The sequence below is a fragment of the Achroia grisella genome, unplaced genomic scaffold, assembly GCF_030625045.1.
Source record: "Achroia grisella isolate CSIRO2021 unplaced genomic scaffold, CSIRO_AGI_Agris_v1 utg215, whole genome shotgun sequence".
In the NCBI taxonomy this organism is placed as follows: Eukaryota; Metazoa; Arthropoda; class Insecta; order Lepidoptera; family Pyralidae; genus Achroia; species Achroia grisella.
Window position 1 is genome coordinate 437,375 of NW_026712713.1, and position 17,948 is coordinate 455,322.

The window sequence follows — 17,948 nt, forward strand, 5'->3', positions numbered from 1 at the left end:
TCAAAACAGCTGTTGTCCCTTCAGTCAAAAAGGAGTAACGCTCTGCCTTAGTACCTAAAACAGATCTATTTTCGTCCCTAAATAATATACCCTATTTACATTACACTTAACTAATATGCATGAAAGAAATATTTTTTTAAATAACTTAATGCTATCTGTTGAGACATGAAATTCCTTTATAATCGTAACATATATAACCGAACTTTGCCTTTGGAATGCAGATAATTTGGCAACAACTTATATTATGCACTTGATAAAAAAAAATAAGTAGGTATAATTTAAAACCAAATTACTGCAAGTACCTACATATAGTGAAGTGCTGTATGTTATCAGCGATATAAACCTAATCAGTCAAGACATTTAGTAATATACTTATGTGTGGGATTATTAAACAGTAATTTAGTGCCATGTATTTAGTAATAAAATCATTTGATTCATCTTTCATTTTCATAAATTTAAATTATTATTATGATGTCATTAGTCATGTATGGATACCAAGCTGAGATTATTCAGTTTAAGTTTATTAGAATAAATATATCCTTAAGAAAGTTAAATAAATGAAATTTATAGTACCTGTTTTTGATATCGAAGTAAGTACTTTCCCAACGTAGCAAGGTTTAAAACGTTCATATAAACTGCACGTGGTCACGTGAACAATTTAGTGTGAAAAGTTCAAAATGCTGTTTCATGAAACTTTAGTCTGATAAGAGTTGGATACTTATAAAACTTTTATCATTAAACTTGTATACGAACTTAATATTTTATTCATATATATTAGATGAAATATACTTAAATGTTCTAAGTTACTCCTTTAAAATATGTTACTTAAAAGGTATATACATCAAGTTACTATTTGATTATTGGTAATATGTGTTGCCGAGTTACCTACAAAGTGACATCTCGGTCACTTAGTCTACGTCTAACGGTTCGAAAGTTATGGCCTGGTGACAGAGAGACGGACTAGTGTCCGCCTTTATAAAGCCCATTTAAGTAACCGGACCTGTTTATTATTAATTTAACATTGTTTTATACATAAAATACTGTTATATGTTTTCACACTCACCTTTCTAAAAATCTATCAAATACACATCACAGAATTGCACCAATAACCGAATCCGTTTTTGGATTAAATATCACAATCAAACGCTGCACAAAAACGGTTCGATATAAACGCACTGGCACAAAATTAAATCCGTTTCGTAACACCGAATGCATCCAAAAACAAAAACAAAAGAAAAACAAAAAGTTTATTCTAAATTTGAATTTGTGCGCTCGGAACACAACCGCGTCGCGAGCGCCTCGTTGCGACTGACGCGGCACGCTGGTGGTCACCGGTGGTTCTAATTTTATCATGCGAGTAATACGAGATAAAGCCAGTCTTTTTCCAATCATTTGATTCGAGATATCTAACAATGAAAATTCAAAATTAAATAGCTACCTCCATGGTTACTTATTACATTTTTCCATTGAAACAAATTGGGACACCTATACCAAGGATTATTAAACATCGACTCTACATTTACAATAAATTTTGTGTTTGCTTAAGCTAGTCCTAGACTTAAATTATATTATGTGGTATAAAATTTCACTCCTTATAGGAAAAATAGAAATACACCGCGTATATTAATATAGTGCTTAAAAAATCGCTAACTTTTTTAATCTAATTATTGTACGAAAACGCAAGAAAATGGTATTTATATGAGACAGAAAGTTTGAGGACCTCTGGATTTTAGAATAAACTAAAGCCGTAAATAGGAATATGGATGAATAAATGTAATTATAATATGTACCAGATTCTCTGTACTATTACCTACTATCCGTACATTTTAGTAGAGGCTAAAATATTGTCTAAAAGTTAAAAGTAAAGTAAAGACTTCCCCAAACTTTTGTAGCTTCTTAAATTCTGCGAAAAGGATAGGTATACTAGTCCCAATGAACGTTAAAATATACAGCCGTAACAGTATATTGTGTGCATCAGTATGTCTGGCGGGCTCCGGGGAGTCATAGGCAGAACATGAAGACAAGACATTCTCCAGAATTAACCATGAAGATTTCTGACTGAGAGACTGCGTGGAGGTCAACCAGACATGGTACATTAACAATAAGGCTACCGAATTCATTTAAAAAAAGAAACCCCCTACGAATACAGGACCCGTGTGAAGCCGGGCTGGGTCGCTAGTGATTAATTAACGTGTTCGTGTGTAAAATTCCTTTAATCTCTGGATGTGTAAAAATGAGTAACATTAAGGTCATCGTCTTAACGACGGCAAAATACATTCCTGAGTTTGAACTTGACCGATTTTTAAATCTATTTGTTTTGAAGAAAGAAATGCCAGTTCTGCGAAATTCTTGCCTGTAACGAATCTATGGCATATTTGTCATTTTAACATTTATGTGTCAAGTTCATAACACTATTATCCTGAAAGAGTCACGGGCATGTTAGTCACCAGACTACTATATGAAATGACATGGAATAGAATAGACCAGAAATAATCTATATTCAAATAAACGTCATTTAAATAATTTAGAATAGTTTTTTTTCTACCGCTCATTTGAAATGCAAATTGAACCAAGAAGAATGAGTAAGTAATTGCCTGACGCCATTGTACAATTTTACATTTTCAAATATATTTTTTTAAATTACCAAAATCTAGGTAATATCTGAGATATATGGACGAGTTCAAATATTAAATATATAGTTGGATAAGTAACAAAGCAACAATCAGCATCCATTCTCGAGAAGAAAATGGAATTCGCACCGATCGATCCCTGGTCCAATTCAAACGGGGATCGAAATTATGGCGGTCCGAGCCAAGGTTCGAACCCTTAGCTGTGTACTCAGACTAATGTCGTATCCGTCAGGTTGGAGTTGGCCTTCAGCAATTCCATAAGTACTTCTGCGAGTTTTGTGTGCCATCAGCACTCGCCCTCTATAGTCCGGTGAAGCTGTAAAGGCCAGCTATGAATAATAACATTTGAGTAGTCCGAAAAAAAAGTAATTGATAAATTGCACTAATTATATTGAAATTATATTAAAATTTTTATCTGTGGCTCCACTCTGTCTAAATGATAGATTCTACAGATAATTTAATTTGGACAAAGCCACAGATAAGAGAATGTGACAAACAATACAAAATTCGATCGAATATCGTACAAATACGAATATTATTATATTTGTTATAATTAATAACGAGACCTGTAATCGTTCGGTTCGGTTTATAGCCAAAATGTTAATTCAAATGATTTTTTTTTCTATTAGTGTTGTCACTTAATAGCTGTTAAAAATGAGTCATCGTTGGAAATTTTAATTCATAAGATAGCATAAGTACAATAGGTATATTATCGCAATAAAAATCGAATTAATATACAATTATAAGTATCTACCTATTTCACTTCAACAACTGCCTATTGTGAAGATGACTTAAGTCATTACCAAAATGAAGTATAATTAAATACCTAAGCGTTTGGTATTTTATGACAATGCTACTTTCGTTGAGTTGAAATTTATTTTAAATCACTGGTATTTTTTTTATTTTTTATTTTAGTGAATTTTACAAAACAAGAACAATGTTTGTTAGGAATTTAATAGAGTCATTTTTGATGAATTTAAAGAATACCATTAAATGATAATCCTTTCTAAAATTTTCTTTCAATGTGAACGTCTTTTTTTCTGTTTCTGATAGGTAAGGCGGGGTGCCTTACCTATCTAAAGGAGACTTCTAGAAATGAAAATATCGTTCGATTTAATATCTCCATATTAATTTGAAATTCACATCATAATTTTCCTTTACGTATGTTTTGTAGCACGCACTTTTTTTAAATACACTACGCATTTTCTCTTATCTGTGACTATGCCTTTGTTTGCAAATACCTATTTAATTTTATTCCCTTTCTAAATTGGGAACACTTCTTTAGCTACTAATTAATTTGTTGGGGAACTGCCAAAACATCATCACGCCTTGATTTTTAGTACCTACAAAATTCTTAACAAACATTTTTCAAGTATATTACAAGAAATATAACATTAGTAGCAGTCACACATAACACAATAACTAGAAGTCTTATTTAAGGAAGGAAGGAAGGAAGGATTATATTAAAGTTAAATAATTGTTTTAAAATAAACTTACAATTTTTTATTTAGTCTTAGTCTTTATTACTAAAATAATGTGTCTAAGTAAGTTACTTACTTAGACACATTATTTTAGTAATATTATTACAACCGTGTCCGTATACACTTGGTAGAGCCATTTGGCAGTGTCGATCTCTTGAAGCCGATTGATTACTAGCCTTGACGTATCAATTAATGGAAACTGACCACCGTTTGATAAATCATGCCGTTAGTCCTTTAAAGCCGTTACTAAACACCTGATTGAAGAAGCCGTTACTAAACACCTCCTATTGAGATACGAGATACGAGAGGACGGGAAGTTGATTTGGTCGTTGCATAAGCAACCACCCAATCAACTTCCCGTCCTCTCGTGACAATAATATTGGATGTAGTAGTGTCCTATTACATTGGAGATATTGTATTGGTCAGGTCGAACCCATTAGAGTCGGACTGAGTCAATGCCAACTTATCGCCTCGACTAATGGAGGTGCCAAATCGTGTCGCTTTTGTTGATCTTTTTAACGTTGGTTTTTTATCGTATGTTGATTGTTTTTTATTTGGTTGCTATGGTAACAACTAATCAAAACACTACTGATACATATTATTATGACAATATTTACAGTAAAATCACATATAACAGCACCTTAAGTTATAAATATGGATTTAAATATAATTGATAAGTTGCGTCTCTTGAAGATCGACACAGAGTTAAGACCGCAAATTAAAATGAAACCGATGAACCGCTACTACTTCGTTACTTCGACTAATCCTGGTGAGCAATTCTTTGTTTTTGCATCCACGGCAATTTGGCTTATCAAGAAGATTGGTAAAGACATGGAACTGCCTAACGAAGAAGACGACCCCAACTCTACCATAGCCAATATTTTAGATTTTTTAAGGGAAAAAGATATAACAATAGATTTTTCTTCACACAAATTAAAACAAGGTTTTGGTGAACAGGTTTGTTATATTTTAAGTGTACTGGCTGATGAGGCACTGAAGGCGCAAAATTTTGAATGGCAAAAGCCTATTGTTGATATAGCAGAACCGGAGGAATCGCCCGATGACGGTGACCAAGTGGAGGACGAAACTGAAATTATTCTGGACAAAGTTGAAGAAGAAATGGCTATATATTCAGAAGAATCAGATGGAGAATACGGTAATGCAGATGAAAAAGAAACTAATGATATTTCTACTAAAATGCACGATTGGGAAGCCTGGAAACTTGAGTTGGAGCGAGTGGCACCGGCTTTGAGACTGAAGATCTCTGCCGACGGTCGAGATTGGAGGGCGAGACATTCTCAAATGAGAAGTTATAAAGACGAACTCTTTGATAGATTCAAGATTACCGAAACGCAGCTAAATAAATTATATAATAATATAAGTTCTGTGATGGATAAGATTTCTGCTAGGGAGAACATACTAAACGAGCAATTTGAACCTTTAGTTAGAGAGTATGGATCACTTTTGGATGAGCTAAATAAAGTTACAAATGAGTATAAAGAGGTGAGTGTGGGTGTGACAGAGAGGCAAGAAACGTTGAATGAAATAACTGCTAAGGTGGAAAATATAAAACAACGTACGGAATCCAGAGGATCAGCTATGAATGACAATTCACCATTAGTAACAGCGAAAAAAGCTGTGGTAAATTTGAAAAAAGACATCCAAGAAATGGATTTCCAGATAATAGTCTTGCTCTGGATGTTGACAACTAAAGAGAACCCAAATAGTAATAATTTACTTGGTAATTCTGAATCGAGAATGATCGGGACAGAAGCTTATTAAGGTTCGCTCATCTTAAATAATATTCATACTTTACATTTTTTATGCATTCACATCGACGATAACTTTAATAAAAATTATCCGAAGCCTATCTTTTGGTACCTTTGTTTTATGCGACTAAAAAGATTGTTTTTAATTATTCTAATGCTATTGATCGCAGCTGGCCTTTACAGCTTCATCATATTATGAATGAGGAATCACCTAAATTGTTAGAAGGCAGTAACAATTTAAGATTACCTGCATAGGAGTGAGATGACATGAGTACTGAGGTGAATACACCAATGAATTATTACATTCATTGGTACATAGTTTCAGTATTATTACAGTATTTCAAATAATAGAATAACGTACGACTGTACTAAGCACTAATTAAAGCATGAAGTACCTATCATCACTATTTACAAGATTTTTTGTAACTATATACTAGAAATAAAAAAACTAAATTATAATATGAGATTTTATTACCATAACATAAAAATATTTATGAACTAATATAATTAATCATCAATTTATCACATACGTATATATTATGCACAAATCTCGTATTTAAATAATATTCCAAAAATATCAGCATTCATCAGGAATAAATACAATTTCTAATAAAATATGTTTATTAAGGTGGAAATTAAGGATTATGGATATTAGAGTTAAAATTACTTTAGCCAACATAATTTCTGCTGAAAATAATTTTTACAATGCAATAAATATAAATAAAATGACGAAATGCGTCCTTAAAAACATTTCAGATATAACGTGTGCAGAACAATAAATAAATAAATACTACACATTATACAAAAATAGGTATAGTAGAATGGCGAACCTTTTTAATTACATATAAGAATGACGTTATACAATACAAAATGTCGGTCAATAAGTAAATGTGTACTTTTTATCTTATAATCAAATATTTATTAATAACTAAACTTGAGATATCCGCCTCAACGACATTGATAAGTGCAAATTCAAAGTGAAATTTGAAATCGTTAATTTCCACTTGTAAATCACTGTTTCTTTGGCTATACTTTAAAGCTTTGTAATACAACATAATTGCATAATATTTTTATTTATTACACTTAAAACTAAACATTTCAACATTAAATGAAACATTATTGCAAGATAGTAAAGGAAAACACTAAAAATGCATTTATATTTATGAAGCTTGTAAAACTTGGTGGTGAAACATTTCAGTTTTGCAACATATACTTTATCAATAGTACAATTCGAAAACATCAAAGGTAATTAAGAAATGATGAAAAACTGTAATTTTCGCTTTTTTTTCACTGTTTCATAGCAACATGAATTAAAGCTGGTTTATTATGTCCTGTATCTTATAATGCTATCTTCTTTTTTCTCACAAGTACGAGAGTAATATTTTTTTTTATCAACAGTTTGGAATACCACTTGTCTAGATCTTATGATGTTCATGCGCTGCCATGTCTGTCTGCGTTACCATCAGTTACTTTTATACGGGTAGTTGTAACATTATTTTGATTTGAATAGAATACGATTAAAAGTTATTTTTCTTCGATTAATTGGATGGATTTATATTAATTTGTTTAATTCCGCTACCATTAGGATGTGTGAGACTGAAGAAGCAAAGTTTATTCATAACAAGTAAAAATATTCAGATTAAGATTCACTTACTCAATAAATGAAATTAAAAATAATTAAGCTTAACAAATTAATTACAACTTTCATATTAAAAATATCTTATTTTGAATACGTAAAATATAAATTACAATACAATGGAATATTAAAATAATAAACCTGGATCGAGCCTCAAATCTGGGACTACGCGTTCTCACGGTGTTTTCGTACCTTATCCGGTTTGACACGGACAAAATAAAAAATATATTCAAGTTACAAAAGTTGTTAGCAATTGCGTTCCATAACCAGACGCGAGTCTTCGCTTGTGATAGAATCGGATGTACCAAAAAAATATGTCAAATTTATTTCTATAAATAGTAAAGTAACAATACTGAATTCAAATATAAAATTTATTCATAAGTAACATAGTAATAAAGTCCCGTGATAAGTAAATTATTACTACTCTATTATACTTATAAAATTTATTTACATTGAACAATATTCGAACCCCCTTATTATTATTATTTATTGTATTATTATATAACCCCCTTATAAACGTTGAACGGTTAAAAAAACTATTTTAGACCTTTCTGACACTTTCTAACGAGCTATATTCTTCATTTTATAGAATGAGACAAAACATTGAATGTGGGATGGAGGGATGGTATTGTTAGTAATGGAAACTAATAGTTAGCTCAGGGGAGTGCACCATTTTATCTATTATATATTTATCTACGAATAAAACAACGATAGTTAAAACGTATTTATAGTTTTTCGTTATATGAATAAGGGGTTTAAAATATATATTATTTCGCATATCCAATATAACAAAATCAGATACTCTTTACAATTATTTAAATATATTTAAAGCCTTATTATTCGATTACGACTGGGGCGAGTTTTAATGTATTGCTCATTGTCTGCTTAATACACAAGAAATATTCATTCAATTTCGTCTAAGTTGAATATAAAAAACATTATTATCACAAGAAAAAGATAAAATAACAAACAGTTTAATGTGAGAAAAACTACACTTTTGTGTTTTTTAGGTAATGTAAGATATTTGGTTAAATCACAGAAATTTTATATTACATTCTAATATAAAATATAAATTTTATTGCATTCCTATTAAACTTATTATTAATAATGACTTTGTATTACTAGAATATATAATACCAGCTGTGAATGAAATGAAACAATGAAAAAAGTTTCATCGTTCTTCAATAAATGACAAGTTTCTATACAAACTTTCATACCTAATTTTATTTTATCCCCCTCCCCCTTAAGGGTAATTTTTTTAAACTACTTACTATTACTTCCATACAACCTTTTATTCCTCTTTTCAACCTCTTACAACCCTTTTTACGCATAAAAAGTCGCCTAGTCCTTTTTCAAGGTCTAGACAATTTGTGTACCATATTTCATTTAAATCGGTTCGGTAGTTTTAACACGAAATCTCAGAAAGACAGACAGAGTTACTTTCGCATTTATAATATTAGTAACGACGAAGCCTGAAAATAACAACATGAGTAACATTGAGTTTTTCTGTTTGTTTATACAAATTTAAAAAAACTAAATACTCACGAGAAAGGCAAGTCTGACTTTCAAGTCTTTCTATTCAGGTATTGCCATTACATTTAACAATAATACAACAAGTAGATTCAATCATTATTCTTTGCCATATTGAGTAAGAGGCTTTTCGCTTGCCCCAAATATAAAGAGTCTGGTTTGGGAGGTTCATCAAAGGTGATATTATACTTCCTCTTGAGATCGTCCATAAATTCTTGTTTCAGGAGCGCTAAGCAACTGTAATGATAAGTTATAGTCATAATTAAATACATACATAATTTTAACAATCTAATAACATTATTAACAATTTTCAATGTTTGTTAAGATATCTGGATGTTTATATAATGTACTTTTTAATAGAAATAATCTTTATTAATATAAACCTAATAGACTCACTTTTATATAGTCAAAAGTCTAAAAAAGGGGTTGATCGTAAAAGGGTGAATATATGAAGTTTTTTAATGCTAAATCATAATAAAATAAAAATTAAATATTTTGTCAATAAAATATAAAAAAAATTGTATCTTATCATTGAGAGGTATCAAAAATAGATATTGGCATCACACATGATTTAAATTTCATAAAAATCTGTAGGTAAAGCCGTTCCGCAGGAGTTAACAAACACCGCTACACGAGAATTTTATATGTTTATTATATTATTGGCTATGGTACTTAGAGGTACAAAGTGTAGTTTTTAGTGGGTGTTATCTTGGTGAAAATATAAAACAGGTAGAACTTACATGCGATAGTGCGGGTCGGCGCGGAAGGCCGTGATATCTTTGGAGGGCGCATGTGGCGTGTGCACCACGAAGGCTCCCGGGAGAACCAACGGCCGGTACCGGAGCGCCCGCAGTGACACACTATGTGATACCTTAGTACAAAAAAAAATTAACGACTGAAATACAAATATTGTGGGGGTTTTAATTACATCAATGTACTTTTGGAGAACAATAATATACAACTATATTGGTTTTGTACCTATATAATCTAAAATTTAATAGAAAAACCGTTATTATGAGGTTACAACTGTATAAATTAGATCTAAGTAAAAAAAAAACACAAACAGCACGTAGTAGAATAATATATGAATTAATACAGCGCCATCTAGTTGTACTGGTTTATAAAACAATATTGACCTTTGGTTTCCTGCATGAACAGTATTGTTATATTTGTCTGCTTGAATCCCCACAAACAGATTTTAATGCGGTTTTTACTAACGTATTGAGAATTTTATCAAGAGGTTCTAATTACTATATTATATTTATAGTACATATAGATGTTTTGCTATGAAACCTTCTTATTATTCGCTAAATAACATACCTTGTTCCAACCGAATCCTGAAAAGCGCGTGTCGTATTTAGGAACTGTTCTATGCACTACAAGATAAGGTTCATAGTCGGATTGCCATTCAACCTGCGAATAATATAGATAGAAATATATTATTTATTACTACTAAAATGTAAGTCACTACTTTAACTCTTTCAAATACCTTTTTTATATTTTAATCTATTTAACAACGCAAAAAGTTTTTGTAGTAGTAAAAAAAAAATATTAGTCTCAGTTTGAGATTACTTGTTACAATGCACCTGACAATAGACCAAAACACTAAAAAAAACAGCATTTGTTGTCCATCTGTTTTTACATGGAATTTCAGTAAGCGAGTGACGGTACCTCGTAAGGGGCGGTGGCAGTGGTCCATCGGCTGTAGTTGGTGGCGCGGTGACCACGTGGCCATTCACGAGCTCTAAACGGCGCCACATCGCCCGACAACCGAGCGACCAACGCTGCTTTGTTACGAGGCAGTGTTGCCCGATATCGCTGCGTCTCGAATGCCGCCACAACTAAGCACTGAAAGGCACATTTTTTAGGTAATTGGTATAGCTTTACACTTCATTTACACAATACAGCTGTGCGCTAACAGCGCAATGCGAGCGCCTTGGCAGACACACTCTCCCATTTATAATATTAAGTGTCGATTGATTTATGTTAAATTTTACCTTTTTCTGTGGGTAGGGGTTGATGATTCTAATGGCATCTCGTAAATGCTCGTACAGTCCTGCCATCGGTACGAAGTCTACGTCCATTAGGAACACGTACGGCGTGTTGACGTGCTCCAGTGCCACGTTACGAAGGTAGTTGACAGGGTAGTGTACCTACATTGTAAAACACTGTAAGCTTTTTGCCACAAATGAATGGGAAGAAAATTTGTAATGTTAATGAATAACTAATTATATTAAGTTATTTTTAAATATAGTCAGTCAGTGGTTGGACATCTTCATCATAATTTTATCATACCACTGGACATGAAAAACACTGACTTCCTAATTGGAAAGGTCAAACACCATTCCAAGTCTCAAGCTTACCACGTAACTTTAAGTGAAATTGTCGGTCTAAGTGGTGTAGTGGTTTAGCACACAGCCTTACTATCAATCGTCTCGGGTTTAATTCCTCGCTGGGTACAAACATTTGTATTTAACAGTATTATCGTTTGTATGGGTCTGGATGTTTTCTATTTATATTATGTATGTATTTACAAAAAAAGGAAATATGTATTTATATCATTTGTCTAGTATCCATATCACAAGCTCTGTGTCAATTGTCCTAAAATATGATGTTACTGTTATTAAATCTTAATATGTATGGTTTATAAATATATAGTTATGCATCCGGCTCGAAAGAAAATAAACATTATTTTGAGTCATTATTGAGTCATTATACGCAATAGTTATCTGTAATTATAAAATTATTGAAATAATATATAATTTTAAACTTACCGAATCGTGTTTGAAAACAAGATGATATCCAATATTTCGTCTTGTGCTTAATGTGTCAGACCAGTCGTTTATGAAGCTCTCAAACTTTGCAACATCGCAGTCCGATAGATAAATTGCTGCACTTAGTGGTCCTGTTAATAAATAACATAATGAAGTGCATTGAAGTGATAAACTGTTAAAAATACGAGAATTTCGATAATCATCTACGGTTCCAACTAGCTAGTTAGTATAACCGTAGAAATCTAAATATGCAATTAAGTTACTTGATTACTGTATGCTGGTAATGATAACAAGATAAAACTGTAGGTATGACCACACAAATGAGCCACTTCTACGGGCAATGATCATAACACCATGGGTAAAATAATACCTAAAAGAATTAGAAATTAATATTTTGTAAAACACAGTGAGGTGTAAAGATACCCTAAGTTTTTTAAACTCACCTTCCCAATACTTGACGAGTCGTTCTAGGAATTGAAGTCGGTCCATAGACAATTGAACCACAAGAGTCACGTCGAAATTGTCTATGTCCGAGTAACTATACTCCATATAATAAACATGTGTACGAAGTTTGACACGTTGTGCCGCTCGAAAACTAATGCACAAATCGGAGTGATTCATCTAGAAAAAAATATAGGGAAGAAATTACTGCTTATGAGTTCACTGAATGAAACAGAGATTGTAAATTTAGAAGGTTAAAATAGCAACTTTACACTACTAATTCAAATTATAAATAAAATAATTATTTATAATTTTAATAATTAAACTAAGGCCTTTAGCACTTTTATTATTACTTTCTATCGTGAACAATTCTGGTCCATACATTTTAGTGAATTAACTTAAAATATTTATGTATGTATATTTAAATATATATAACTCAAAGGTGACTGACATAGTGATCCATCAACGCACAGCGCAAACCACTGGACGGATCGGGCTGAAATTGGGCATGCAGGTAGATGTTATGATGTAGGTATCCGCTAAGAAAGGATTAATTCTACCCCTAAAGGTATAAAATACGGGATGAAAGTTTTGAACTTTGTCAATTTTAAACCGATCGGGCTGAGACTTTGAATGCATAAAGCTACTATGACGTTGGCATCCCCTAAGAAAGGATTTTGATAAATTCCACCCCTAAGAGGATGAAATAACGCGAGCGAAGCCGCGTGCAGCAGCTAGTATTATTATAAAAGGATAAAGGATATGTGAGGACAAAGTATGTATGTAGTGAAGATAGTAAAATAAAATATACCTTATACGTTACAACCTCCGCTTGGGAGCAACTGTGCAATTTTTCTCTGAGTAGATTTCCATCAAAGTTCACATACGACTGGTGGATCTTTCTAAAGAAATCCGAATCCCTTATCCGTATATTGTACTTGGTGGGAGAGTTCCAATGTATTATCTGTGAATAATAAATTAATAGATCGTGTTTCATACTTGTAACTTTTCAAATGCCCTTCCTTAAGGAATATAAATAAATAAACTAGGTTTGGTATCAATGTGTTGATTACACACCAGGTCAAATGTTGAACGGAGCGTGTTAATTCTGAGAAACTACCTTGACCGACCGGAATTTTTTTGGGAGGTAAACGATGGAGGACAGTAGTTGACCAAATGAATGGTCTCGATCGGTCAAGCCGTTTGGGAGGAATAACTAACACAAAGAGTGCAAATCTGATCTGTAAGATCCCTCCGCGCATCGCACTCCGCTCAATAATAATAATAACTTTGAACAATTTACATCTCGCCATTTTGTTCTAAGCTACGTAGAGCCTGAGTTATGAGTACTAGATAAATACTTAGATATTTTTTTTTAATAATATGAAACATACATACAAAGGGAGGGATGTGATTCTTACTTACATATGTGGACTACCCATCGCTAGTAAACACATATGCCACGTACCAATAGATGAGTCATCATTTTGTTGATTTATATAGAAATCAACAAACATAAACCTTACCTCACCTTAACATAAGTTCCATCTTCGCCATAACAACTCTTGGCCATGGTCTTTGTAGACATTTGTACATTATAATGACAACTAATATTGTACACAATTTTAGGATTATTCTTTATAACCGCGTTTATAACATCCTGATCAGCTAAAGTGGTATGCTTCAACCTGTCAAGGTTCTCGCTGACTGCATCATGCCAAAGTGCGGTCCAGTACATGTCTCTGCTTTTTTCAAGGTCGAGCAGCATCACACCTGTATTGTATCCGCGCCCTAATGCTGGCCAGTGCTTCTCTGTGTCGTAGTACCAATCACTTTCGTTTTCTACTAAACCTATAAACTGTAAGTATATTGAGTAATAGTTAAAAGTAAAAAAATGTATAAAAAGAAAATAGTAAATGCAGATTATTTTCTATTGTTTTCTTTATTTACTCCTTACATACTCCTTACATAGGAAATTAGCTATATAATAATAATTATAGTAAACAACCATCTAAAAATGATAGATTAGTATTTTCTTTTTTACTAAAAAAGAACTTTCTGTTTTTCAAAGTTCTTCTGGCATGTATCATTACTTACTCTAGTTACATGATAGATAAGTTACATGATATTTTTTTAAATAGACACTATTAATGTAGTCAACGACACACTCTCTTGCTAAGAAGAGATTGTACTTGTCTGACCATGAAACTACTGGAATAACAATTTAGATTTGCAGATATTTTATAAAAATTCATTATCATTAGTATGTATGTAATAGTAAATCATTTATTCATGTAGGATCTTGATGTATGTATAAAAAATTAGAGGTAACGATGAGAGAGATCTGTACAAAGAATTCTGTATAATGTTGTAAGTATATTTAATGTCAAATAATGATATGGTGTTGTTCACATATATCAATAGCTTATATTCATGTGACACTGGCAAGCAAGCATAAGCACGCAGATGCCATTTTAGAGCAGAAAAAACTTATAGTATATATAAAAAATAACAAATCATATTGTTGTACGTTATACTCAAGAAAAATGTAAATGTGTCTCTAATTACTTGAATTGTTTGTTATGTAAGATACATATTACTATATTATCTTCTTAAATAAAAAAATAAAAATATTTTCTCACCTGATTTTCACTCATATTTCTAAATAATCTCCACAGCTCAGCAATATCACAAAGGAATGTTAAATCTGAATCCAGTACAATAACTTGCTTTAATGTATTTGGCAATATACTGGGGAACAAGAGTTTCACAAGGCCATATATACCAGAGTAGTGACTATTAGGAATCCATCTCACTTGGGGCAGCCAGTTTTGGGCATCATAGCAAGTATATTTAACTAAAATTTAAAATTGTACCTTTACATGAATTATTGGTATTAATATCAATAATGAAAACATATACTATAAAGAGAGAGAACTGATTTTGATATGAGAGAAGTAAACACTAGTAAATACCACAACATTAATTTAAGATATACCTATATACAAGTGAAATGCTAATATACTAAATATAGAAATATAATAAAGATATGACAACCCAGGCAAACCCGGGACAATTTACTAATATATAAAAGATGGACCAAGACCATGGATGGTCATAAGTGAAAATCTTTTATATAGGTGCAAATATTGTACACATAAATTGTACTGTATAAATTGAATAGTCAATTTTCTCGTCCATGTATTGTTTTGTCGCTCTGATCAGACTTAATAAGCATGTAATTTTATTTTTAATTGTTATTTCCTCTTTATTTGTAGGAAAAAAGTAAAGAAGGTATGATCCACCGTCTTTACTTTTCACCTATTGTAAGGAAAGTCATTCCATGCCGACAAACAGAATAAGTAGAAGTAGTAGAATAAGAGTTCTTGTGATAATAATCATATTAACACTTACCATCAGGTAAATCCCATGTATCAAACAGTATATTAGTTATTTCTTGTGATGTACTATCCACAATAAAATGAAAGTGCAGTGGATTTTGGCGGTGGTGGAGTAGAGACTTTATCATGGGTGTAACTAATCTCATACATTTACCCATGCATACCATCGCTATGTGAACTGTTTCACACAGTGTGCCTATTGAGTCTGGAATCTAAAATATTTAACGATAATTTAAATATTGTTAATGTCTTCTATTATGAATACATTGTTGACATATTCATTCTTCTAATATCAATTGATCATGGTATATTTATTTTAAAATGTTGGAAACTCTCTACTCAACATTTTCTACTAAATATTCTATAATTATATAAAAAACATTTTTAAGTATTATAATTGCAATGTGCATAGTCACATAACTAAAGGAGGAAGAGGATTAGCAGTAACTGGAGACCCTATTATGAATAAAACTACAACATGTTATCCTCCAAAAACAATAGTAATTGAAAATTAAAAATAATATAGTAAACCCCATATATAAACAATATTATATAAATTTAGTAATTAAATAGAACACTGACTGAAAGAGGATTATAGCTAGTGGCTCTTGATTCTTCTGCCCCATAGGATGGTTAGGAAACTCGACTCTTTCAGTCAACCCCCATTCATACAACTAATGTTTAGATAAATGTTCAACAGAAGAGCTTTTCCACCTATTTGCAACAGGAATTCTTTTAGTTATTATAAATTAATAAATAAATAGACATACTTACAAATGGAACCTTATATGTAGTGAGTGTGCCCTCAGACATCTGCCTCATAGCACTCTGTGACAGCCTTAATTGAGTTTTAAATACTTTGTTCTGTGTTTCTAGTATACTTATCCTTGATATTAACCACCAGTAATAAACAACAGACACTGCAATCCATATTCCCAGGGGCACCCCTAGCCAGGGTCGAAGAAATAACCAGGATACATGTTTTGATCTAAAGTTCATGCTAAAGCATTAGTATGTGGATACAATACATGGCAATGTAATTCTGTAACAAATAAATTATAATATTAATTATTTAAATTCCTGTAGAATAAGTATTATGAAGATATTGGTAATGAAAACTGCATAGTAGATTTTTATGAGATATTTATAAAAGTTTGCCTATGTTGTCATCATGTTATATACAAACAAACCAACAAACAATCAACAACCTTGGTGGTCTAGTGCTTTAGCATACCGTTTTGCTATCCGATGGTTCCATGTTCGATTCCTTGCCCGTAATACCGTTATTAACATTCATCTCTATGATTGTTTGTATCGGTCTGGGTGTTCTCTATGTATAATATGTATTTATTTACAAAAAAATGCATATAACAGTTGTCTAGTACCCATAACATAAGCTCTGCTTTGCTTGGGGCTAGATGGCATTGTGTGAATTTTCCTGAGATATTATATTATTACTATAAATTTATTATTACTTTTACATATTACTATGAAAGATACAATGAAAGAAAAGATATCAGTGGAAAATAGAAGGACAATGATTAAGGTCAATTAGCATGGTCACATAGCAAATAGGAATTTAGTTTATAATTAGAGGTTTCCAGCGTGACCGTATGGAAGTACGCCCGACATTGTTAGGTTTGTGAAGATGATTATATGTTAGTTAATCTGTGTGACTGTCATGTGTAAATTACTAAATTAATTTTAATTAAATTTGATGGTGAGGTAATAGACGGTATCATTATACTAGTTTTACCCTATTTTGGAAAGCAGCATTCGTCGTTACAGATTTATGGTAACTATTTTGAATGCTAGCTTTGCTCTTATTTATAAAAATAATAAATACAATGTGTTGTTCTACAAGTTGCCAATGGAAACAAATTTCACATTAACGCAATAAATAAATAAAAACAATGTACCGACCTGGATTTTGTTTATGTAACTTCAAGAACAACACGAAGTGCGTTTAAAAGATTGACAAACAATTAACAGAGTTAATAATAGGTAAGTACAAATAGAATTGCACTTAAATTAATAAAACAAAGTATAATATAGTGCCGCAATTCTAAATTCGAAAAGTGGGAAACGTCAATTTTTATGTAAACGTAGTCGGCAGAACTCTACATAATCTGTAGAGTCGCATTTGTTGTTGACTGACATTTATTGCCAATTTTATAAATTAATTTCCCCGGTAGTACTTAATTTTATTATAACTTTTATATTTTTATACTTTGGTGACAAGTCCATCGATATATTAGGTACAAATATCTCTAGCTAATGTTTTAA

General features: G+C 31.7%; 3 protein-coding genes across 3 annotated transcripts in view; 1 reads left to right on the plus strand and 2 right to left on the minus strand.

The window, feature by feature from the left end:
• The window catches only part of LOC131842231 (myosin light chain kinase, smooth muscle-like), a 40,529-nt gene extending 39,219 nt beyond the window's left edge, over positions 1 to 1,310 (minus strand). Inside the window, exon 1 of the mRNA XM_059190766.1 lies at positions 1,064 to 1,310. The gene's annotated coding sequence lies outside the window, so the exon portion shown is untranslated. The remainder of the gene's footprint in view (positions 1 to 1,063) is intronic.
• A 3,395-nt stretch (positions 1,311 to 4,705) lies between these two features.
• LOC131842227 (intraflagellar transport protein 57 homolog) lies at positions 4,706 to 6,156 on the plus strand. Its single transcript, XM_059190762.1, has 2 exons — positions 4,706 to 5,894; positions 6,064 to 6,156. The coding sequence occupies exon 1, from the start codon at positions 4,766 to 4,768 to the stop codon at positions 5,891 to 5,893; it is 1,128 nt and encodes a 375-aa protein (XP_059046745.1). The 5' UTR covers positions 4,706 to 4,765; the 3' UTR covers position 5,894; positions 6,064 to 6,156.
• A 1,217-nt stretch (positions 6,157 to 7,373) lies between these two features.
• Positions 7,374 to 17,770, minus strand: LOC131842184 (xylosyl- and glucuronyltransferase LARGE2s-like). The gene is made up of 13 exons (XM_059190714.1): positions 17,586 to 17,770; positions 16,437 to 16,704; positions 15,676 to 15,874; positions 14,904 to 15,118; positions 13,793 to 14,119; positions 13,073 to 13,225; positions 12,264 to 12,441; positions 11,821 to 11,951; positions 11,044 to 11,199; positions 10,718 to 10,894; positions 10,367 to 10,459; positions 9,787 to 9,917; positions 7,374 to 9,283 (listed from the first exon to the last, which is right to left on the minus strand). Exons 2-13 carry the CDS (start codon positions 16,659 to 16,661, stop codon positions 9,139 to 9,141), a joined length of 2,130 nt encoding a protein of 709 aa, XP_059046697.1. The 5' UTR covers positions 16,662 to 16,704; positions 17,586 to 17,770; the 3' UTR covers positions 7,374 to 9,138.
• Between the last annotated feature and the right edge of the window lie 178 nt (positions 17,771 to 17,948).

Coding starts and splice junctions, on each gene's coding strand:
- LOC131842227 (XM_059190762.1), top strand. CDS start 4,766: ATGGATTTAAATATAATTGATAAGTTGCGTCTCTTGAAGATCGACACA.
- LOC131842184 (XM_059190714.1), bottom strand. CDS start 16,661: ATGAACTTTAGATCAAAACATGTATCCTGGTTATTTCTTCGACCCTGG. Junction 11,200..11,820: donor TTGTTTTCAAACACGATTCG/GTAAGTTTAAAA, acceptor TTTACAATGTAG/GTACACTACCCTGTCAACTA. Junction 9,918..10,366: donor CAGGATTCGGTTGGAACAAG/GTATGTTATTTA, acceptor TTTTGTACTAAG/GTATCACATAGTGTGTCACT.